Source organism: Drosophila suzukii, chromosome X, assembly GCF_043229965.1.
Source record: "Drosophila suzukii chromosome X, CBGP_Dsuzu_IsoJpt1.0, whole genome shotgun sequence".
In the NCBI taxonomy this organism is placed as follows: domain Eukaryota; kingdom Metazoa; phylum Arthropoda; class Insecta; order Diptera; family Drosophilidae; genus Drosophila; species Drosophila suzukii.
This window is the reverse complement of record NC_092084.1, coordinates 738,568-747,837: the sequence shown is the minus strand read 5'-3', so window position 1 is coordinate 747,837 and position 9,270 is coordinate 738,568. Positions and strand designations below refer to the sequence as shown.

The 9,270-nt window shown below is 40.4% G+C and overlaps 1 protein-coding gene across 1 annotated transcript; it reads right to left on the bottom strand.

Moving 5' to 3' along the window:
- Positions 1-731: 731 nt before the first annotated feature.
- On the bottom strand, positions 732-1,341 carry LOC108015106 (uncharacterized). Its single transcript, XM_017081351.4, has one exon. It carries the CDS (start codon positions 1,226-1,228, stop codon positions 827-829), a length of 402 nt encoding a protein of 133 aa, XP_016936840.3. The 5' UTR covers positions 1,229-1,341; the 3' UTR covers positions 732-826.
- Positions 1,342-9,270: the final 7,929 nt, after the last annotated feature.

The window sequence follows — 9,270 nt, the reverse complement described above, 5'->3', positions numbered from 1 at the left end:
ATGGACTCGGATGCCATGATGGCATAGTGAGTGGCTCGGAAAAGAGGGGGCGGAGGCGGGGAGGGCATAGAAAACCCTATGCTAATGCTGTGCACATTAGCAGGGCTTTTGGCATTACAACCCCTGCTGTCTGCCTCCCAATAAACTGAATAACCCATAGTTGTGGTCGGGCCTAATGGCCTCTCAATTGACAACTATTAAATCGATGTTTCAAGTGGTGGTCTGCCCGCCAGTTTCCATTCCCCATATTCCCCACTCACCTGGAGTTCTGCTTGTGGTTCAATCAAGTCGCTGGTTAGCTGATAGTTTATCCATTATCCTGTAATTGTAAAAGTAGAGGATTGTTATGTTTTTCCAATAAACAGCTTTATAAATTAATGGCGTGAAAGACTACGGCCCGTCATATATGATGAAGGATACACAAGTAATTGAGATATTTTCCAAAAATAAATATATAAAAGGTATATAAAAACAAATTATAACTAGGAGTATAATCACTAGCCACTACAGGGTATTTTAAAGTCCACTTTAACCATTACTCCTCTCCTTTTGGCAATTATAAGCGATTAAATTGTTGTCGACTGATTAGCATTAGGTACATAACAATTGCTTTCAGGGAGAGCGGAAAGCGGAAAAGGTTCCCCGATGCCATTGGTGCCCCCGGGGATTTCTTTTGTGGGGAAAAGCGTTCTGCTAATGGCAGACTCCGGTTTTTGCCGGTCATTATTTCTAATTAATTTTAATGAGGCGCCGCCATTGATTGATTGATGCTATGAAAAATATATATGCACATATAGAAATGAAAAATTAACTCTAGAACAGGGATCTACTGGTGCTCGAGGGGATTGCTGAGCACCCGCTCCTTCTCGCGGCTCCTCTCCTGCTGTTCCAAGGCCAGTTCCTGCTGCTTCTTGAGCAGCTTGTTGCGCAGCAGGGTCTCCAGCTGAACGCAGAACTCCGACTTGGCAATGCCCGTGTCCAGGTAGACCTCCTGCCTGTCGCCCCGCCTGCCCCTACGTCCGTATGCTCGCCGGTTGCTCTGGGAGGATTCGCCGGCCACCGAGGTCTCCGATGAGGAGCGACGCTTGCCGCGAATGAAACTGTATCCAGGCAGCCAGCGGCGGAGCAGGCGGTCCAGCCGGGCCAGGAGTCCCAGCTTGGAGGCCTCCCCGCTGAAGCTGCTCCCTGGGCTGCCGGAGAACTGACGACTGGTGTCCTGACCCTCCATGCTCGAATTTGCTCTATTTTCCGGGGTTTCGTATTTCACAAGTTTGCCAGCTTCGTTTTGGGGGAAAGCACTGGTTCACCGCTTTGATTTGATACTCGGAAGGAACTAGAGCTGCCTGCTGGGTTCCCTGCTTTTCATTAACCTTACAGGTTGAATAAGAGATAGATGAAACTATTGGATATTGCTTGATAGTAGTTGTATTATTATGATATTTATTTTGGTAAAGAAGTCATAACTCGAGTATTTGTCCCCATAGCATATCCACTTTTTTTTCTGTGCACCACTTAACCGCTGGCACGTGATTTGTGACCCTGCATTATGTGCTCAGTGTCCACGTCGTAATGCGACCCCTGAGTGGCAGCTCGAAAGTGTGGAGAGATGTCCTGTGCATTCATCCTCACAATTCAACTTCATTCCTGGTACAGATTACCCAGAAAACTTGAAGTCATTTCAGAAACTGATGGGTTGAACGCAGGGCGACGGAAAAAGGGAAAAGGAAAGGGAAGAACCATCTTTGATTTCTCTGCTTTTGGTTTGTCCCTCAATACGTTTTATTTTGCAAGAAATGTGGAACCAATTAATTCGAGCTATTCAAGAATCCGTGTGTCAGGTCGACAAAAACACTAGTTTACAGCCAAACAAGTTCAGCTTTAAAACCCCCCTTTTCTAGACTACTATCCTGCAGTCGCTGGCATCATTTAAATTTTTTTTTAAAGAATCGTTCTTCAGATATTAGCGAAAAACGTGTTTTTTTATGTTGCTCGATTAAAGAGCTAATGTCACAGTTGACACAGTCTGAAAGTAGATAGATGTACCTTTTCGAGGACATATTACTTGTTGGGATCGGACTCCAATTAACGGAGTATAGGTAACATCATGGCAGCGAATGCCAAACGAAATTGTTCAATTAAATAGCGAACAACTTGCGCGACATTGCGGCAAAATCTCTTCTCATATGCGGTCTTTGAGGTGATTTTAAATACCAGCCTGGGGTTTTGCGGCGTTATAGTTTTATGGATCCCGGGTTTTATAGTTATGAAAAATAACTCTTGATATGGTTCAGGATTCTGATTACAATGTGCGATCTACATTGGACTTTCGTCATCAAGGATGTGGGGATGCACAGGGGGTCAGGTTTTGCAGGTGCGCGGTAAGAAGTGATTAAGGGGTATTGTAAGCTGCGACCCTCAGGCCTGCAGTCTTTATTTCTTTGGCCTTATCTGGAAAAGCGCTTATAATTGAAAAAGTTTTAATGCCGCAGACCGCCTTCACACTTCATATCCTTGCTTTTTAGAGGCGGAGACGCGACCGTAAATGTGGTATTCCATGACCCACTTAATGTGGATACGAGATCTTGATGAACTCTTGCCGGATTGCCAGGTTGCCAGATGGCCAGATTGCCAGTTTACCAGCTTAAATTCAATGCCACCTGGCCTTCTCTGTGTGGGCGTATTACTTCCGCATCCGTTTCCGGGCACATGGAACAAAAAGAAGGCCAGGAAGCAGGAAAATATTATCCTCGCTCTTGGGATCTGACTCATATTTTCAGACAGGGACGAGACCGAGCCCTCCCCCAAACCGGAAGTTCAGTCCACGTACTCAAGGTCGCTTACTGCTTCGCATTTAAGCAGAAGAAGGCCCCTCCAAAACAGGGGGGCAGCTAAATGTCCACTACTGGTAATCAATAAGTGCAGCGACCAAAACCACAAGGTACACATCTCGGGGCTCAATCGACGAAAGTCGGCGGATGCATAATTGGATGTGGTTCGAAATTGATTTAGGGGTCACTTCGGTCTGCCCGCAACCAATTAACACCTGGGAAAGGTTTTCACCTTAAGGTGAAATAAATCCTAATAAATAAGAGATTAACTTTGATAATTGGTCCTGGTAGTCATTTAATTAGTGCATTTATTTCGGAGTACATTTTTGTAATATAGGTGCACAACTGTAAGCCAATCTGCTGAGCGTAGTTTTTTAATTCCACCATTAACAAAAGTATGTTATAACGTTACGGCATAATTTAAAATATTGCCCAGAACAACATTTATTTCATTTTCTAATAAAATTTAACAAAATTCGATCAAAAATAAATAAAAGTTCACGGTCGAGTATTTCGTAGTCATCTTGGTTTTAGTACCCACTTTTCCCTATATTACAACCATTTTTCTTTTACAAAGCTTTAAGAGTTGTTTGAAAGAAAGCTCATCCCAGGTTTTTAATATTTAGCGACCAAGGACTACAACCCGACTTTTTAGTACAGTACTCGCATTTTATCTTTAACCATATAGATAAGTATATACGCAAAGTATAACTTTTATTTTGCCGACAGGTGTCCCTAGTAAGTATTGCAAAATATAATATATAAAAAGCTATAAAAAAAAGAAAACCAAAATCACTTAATATAACAGTTTTAAGGCCAATATCGAATTTCAATTGGGCTAAAAATACTGGTATTTTAAAAACTGGTTCACAAAAACTGCTGAAGGGCAACAAAAGCTTATAAATCTTAGAAATTTTGAAGTGGGATGCCTCTATAAGTTCGTGGATGAATTCTTTAATATTCTACATCAAAATTATTCCTTAAGGCGAGGGTCAAAAGTTTTTTAAGCGAGTGTCAAATTTTTAACCCGTTTTCATGTTCAATTGTTCCATAGTTCCAATGGGGTCTAGAATGGGGACCCAAAACTGCACTTCTAGATTCCATAACTTGAGTTATTGGATCCCGATTTTGAAGTGGGATACCTCCTTAAATTTGTGGTTTAATTCTCTAGTAACCTACATTAAATGTTTTCTTTTAAGCGAGGGTCAAAATTTTAACCCATTTTCATGTTCGATTGTTCCATAATTCCAATGGGGTCCAGAACGGGAACCCAAAACTGCACTTCTAGATTCCATAACTTGAGTAATTGGATCCCGATTTTGAAGTGGGATACCTCCTTAAATTTGTGGTTTAATTCTCTAGTAACCTACATTAAATGTTTTCTTTTAAGCGGAGGTCAAAATTTTACCCCATTTTCATGTTCGATTGTTCTATAATTCCAATCGGGTCCAGTATGGGAACCCAAAACTGCACTTCTAGATTCCATAACTTGACTTATAGGATCCCGATTTTAAAGTGGGATGCCTCTATGAATTTGTGGTTTAATTTTCTAATATCCTGCATTAAAAGTTTTCTTTTAAGCGAAAGTCAAAATTTTAACCCGTTTTCATGTTCTATTTTTCCGTAATTCTAATAGGGTCCAGAATGGGAACCCAAAACTGCACTTCTGGATTCCATAACTTGAGTTATTGGATCCCGATTTTGAAGTGGGATACCTCTTTAAATTTGTAGTTTAATTCTCTAAAAACCTACATTAAATGTTTTCTTTTAAGGGAGGGTCAAAATTTTAACCCATTTTCATGTTCGATTGTTCCATAATTCCAATGGAGTCCAGTATGGGAACCCAAAACTGCACTTCTGGATTTCATAACTTGACTTATAGGATCCCAATTTTAAAGTGGGATGCCTCAATGAATTTGTGGTTTTTTTCTCTAAAATCCTACATTAAAAGTTTTCTTTTAAGCGAGGGTCAAAATTTTAACCCATTTTCATGTTAGATTTTTCCGTAATTCCAATGGGGTCCAGAATGGGAACCCAAAACGGCACTTCTGAATTCCATAACTTGACATATAGGATCCCAATTTTAAAGTGGGATGCCTCTATGAATTTGTGGTTTAATTCCCTAACATACTTCATTAAAAGTTTCCTTTTAAGAGAGGGTCAAAATTTTAACCCATTTTCATGTTCGATTGTTCCGTAATTCCAATGGGGTCCATAATGGGAACCCAAAACTGCACTTCTGAATTCCATAACTTGACTTATAGGATCCCAATTTTAAAGTGGGATGCCTCTATGAATTTGTGGTTTAATTCCCTAACATACTACATTAAAAGTTTCCTTTTAAGAGAGAGTCAAAATTTTAACCCATTTTCATGTTCGATTGTTCCGTAATTCCAATGGGTCCAGCATGGGAACCCAAAACTGGACTTCTAGATTCCAGAACTTGAGAAATTCGTTCCCGATTTTTAAGTGGGATACCTCTATGAGTTTGTGACTGAATCGTCTATAAATCTAAATTACAAGTTTTCTTTTAAGCGATGGTCAAAACTTTAACCCATTTTCATGTTGGATTTCTCCGTAATTCCAATGTGGTCCCGAATGGGAACCCAAAACTGGACTTCTAAATTCCATAACTCGACTTATAGGATCCCAATTTTAAAGTGGGATGCCTCTATGAATTTGTGGTTTAATTCCCTAACATACTTCATTAAAAGTTTCCTTTTAAGAGAGGGTCAAAATTTTAACCCGTTTTCATGTTCTATTTTTCCGTAATTCTAATAGGGTCCAGAATGGGAACCCAAAACTGCACTTCTAAATTCAATAACTTGACTTATAGGATCCCGATCTTGAAGTGGGATGCCTCTCTGAATTTGTGGTTTAATTCTCTAATATCCTACATTAAAAGCTTTCTTTTAAGCGGGGGTCAAAATTTTACCCCATTTTCATGTTCGATTGTTTCATAATTCCAATCGGGTCCAGTATGGGAACCCAAAACTGCACTTCTAGATTCCGTAACTTGAGTTATTGGATCCCGATTTTGAATTGGGATACCTCTTTAAATTTGTAGTTTAATTCTCTAATAACCTACATTAAATGTTTTCTTTTAAGGGAGGGTCAAAATTTTACCCCATTTTCATGTTCGATTGTTCTATAATTCCAATCGGGTCCAGTATGGGTACCCAAAACTGCACTTCTAGATTCCATAACTTTACTTATAGCATCCCGATTTTAAAGTGGGATGCCTCTTTAAATTTGTGGTTTAATACTCTAATAACCTACATTAAATGTTTTCTTTTAAGCGAGGGTCAAAATATAAACCCATTTTCATGTTTGATTGTTCCTTAATTCCAATGGGGTCCAAAATGGAAACCCAAAACTGTACTTCTAGATTCCATAACTTGAGTTATTGGATCCCGATTTTGAAGTGGGACACCTCTTTGAATTTGTGGTAAAATTCTTTAATATCCTACATTAAAAGTTTTCTTTTAAGCGAGGGTAAAAATTTTAGCCCATTTTCATGTTCGATTGTACCGTAATTCCAATGGGGTCCAGTATGGGAACCCAAAACTGGACTTCTAGATTCCATAACTTGAGTTATTGGATCCCGATTTTGAAGTGGGATACCTCTTTAAATTTGTAGTTTAATTCTCTAATAACCTACATTAAATGTTTTCTTTTAAGGGAGGGTCAACATTTTAACCCATTTTCATGTTCGATTGTTCCTTAATTCCAATGGGGTCCAAAATGGAAACCCAAAACTGCACTTCTAGATTCCATAACTTGAGTTATTGGATCCCGATTTTGAAGTGGGATACCTCTTTGAATTTGTGGTAAAATTCTTTAATATCCTACATTAAAAGTTTTCTTTTAAGCGAGGGTAAAAATTTTAGCCCATTTTCATGTTCGATTGTACCGTAATTCCAATGGGGTCCATAATGGGAACCCAAAACTGGACTTCTAGATTCCATAACTTCACTTATAGGATCCCGATTTTGAGGTGGGATGCCTCAATGAATTTGTGGTTCAATTCTCTAAAATTCTACATTAAACGTTTTCTTTTAGGCGAGGGTCAAAATTTTAGCCCGTTTTCATGTTCGATTGTACCATAATTCCAATGGGGTCCAGCGCGGGAACCAACAATTGCAATTCTAGATTCCATAACTTGAGTTATTGGATCCCGATTTTGAAGTGGGATACCTCTTTAAATTTGTGGTTCAATTCTCTAATATTCTATACTAAAAGGTTTTTCTAAGCGAGAGTCAAAATTTTAATCCATTTTCATGTTGGATTTTTTCGTAACTCCAATGGGGTCCAGAATGGGAACCCAAAACTGAACTTCTAGATTCCATAACTTGACTTATAGGATGACGAAATTGGGTCCAGAAGTGCTACCCAAAAAACAGTAATCTTAAACTTAAGCACTATTAAAGCACTCCAAGTTGTCATCCAGAATTTCCCATTATTTTCACCGGTTTTAACAAATGAGGGGACATTTTGGGACGAACTCGAACTCAAAGTGAGTGTGTCTTGTTATAAAGTCACTCAAAATGAGCGTTACTCAACTTTGGAGACGGATAACTCAATCCCAATGAGCAACATGAGTATAATAACTCAACTCACCCATTGTTTTCTCCGGTTCCCCCTTCCCTTAGAAAGGGGCAATCAAAACGGTGCTGGAGGCAGTCTAAAAACAACTCAAGGACTTGGCAGCACTCAAGACTTGGACATGGATGGAGGGTCCTTGCGAGGGTCCTGCGATCAAAAGACACTCTGCAGGCTGGCCCCATTTTCGCTGGGTCGGGTTGAAGTAAAAAGCGAACGGTCAGGGGACTAGAAAGCATGTCCGACAAGGTCCCCAATTCGGTCGACTAGCCGGCATCCGGCCAAATCGAAGACCGCAACTTTCGAGGAAATGAGTTGTCAGCCAGAAAGTCCCAGAAGTCGACCACGGGCCAGACGGCAGATTATCGAAACACAAGTAAAACTACGACCAAGTGCAAGTCCAAGTCGAAGCTGGAGCCGGAAAAGCCAATTAATTTGACAGCGGCCTCCATAAACGGGCCACGGAAAAGTGCACTCAAGTGGAACGGCGTGCCCGCAGAGGATTTTGCTCCAGGTGCCACCTGTCACGTATCCCCCACCACAAAAGGGGGCGGACATTGAACCTGGAGCAGCCCAGATGCCCGGTGCCAGGAGTCATGGAATCATGGAGTCCAGGAGTCTGGGGGTCTGCCAGTCCTGGGCCTAGACGCAGTCCCACGCCCACTCAGACACTCTTTCCAGGTCCATCCGTCGCCGGAATGACGCTGAAAGTTCCATCGGGAATGGCTTGCAGAGGAAGAAAATAATTGGACCACAAACGGACTTAATTATGGCCAAAAATGGCAACCCATAAATTTAACTTGAACATTACCTGCAGTTAAGAGTTGAAGTCAGATAAAACCAATCATCATATTTTTTCGTAAGCACAAAAAAAAAAGTTAATAAGTTAAGTTAACTTTTGGCTTGCAGATGGCTATTAATATTCAAAACACGTTAAACATTTTTTTAAATATTAAATAACGTGTAGACGTTTTGGGCGTTAGAGTGGGCGCGGCACCCTGCTGAAACAAACTTGCCCTGCGCAAAAAGCTCAAGAATCTACATCCCGAATCTCAACTTTCTAGCTTTTAAAGTTTCCGAGATCTCAGCGGTTATACGGACGGACGGACGGTTAGTGATCCTGATAAAGAATGTACATACTTTATAGGGTCGGAAACGCATCCTTCTACCTGTTACATAATTTCCGACGTATCTAGTATCCCTTTTACTCTACGAGTAACGGGTATAAAAAGGTATGATACAAAATCAGGTTCGAAAAAATTCTAAAATCTTTTTATATAGAACCCCCTTTTACCTACTTATTTAACAGTCAAACTGTTCAACTGCTACAAAAATAAATAAAACGAAATCTACACACGGTAATTGCAGCTAATTTGTGCCCTGAAAATAAATAAAGCTACTAATAAATAGTTGACATTTCCATGCCTACTTAATTTACTTAATTTTGCCCAAATCAAATTAGCCTCATTTTTGGCAAAAGCATATTTTGGCCCTGGGCACTAGCTAAATAAATCAATAAAATATGGAGAATTTCCACAGATGATTACTTTTGGGCTGAGGGGTGCACAGTTTGATTTTCTGCAGTGTATTTTAGTGATAGGATGGTCCGAGCAGAGGTCCCCGAGGCTCTTGCTGGCACCGCAGGAACGTGAACTTTGTGCCGTGCCGCCTCATTTGCACTACAAAAGCAGTTAGATGACTAAATTAATGAGATTTCCTAGTTGGCAAAGTTGGCTCTGGTTCGGGGTCACCGTTTTGAGGTCACCTTTTGAGACGATCTTAGCAGCTACAAAGTGCCAAGCACTTTGGCTGTTTACTTTGAGGTCGGGGAACCAGTGCC

Excerpts from the sequence above, each read along its gene's own strand:
- LOC108015106 (XM_017081351.4), bottom strand. The coding sequence starts at position 1,228 with ATGGAGGGTCAGGACACCAGTCGTCAGTTCTCCGGCAGCCCAGGGAGC.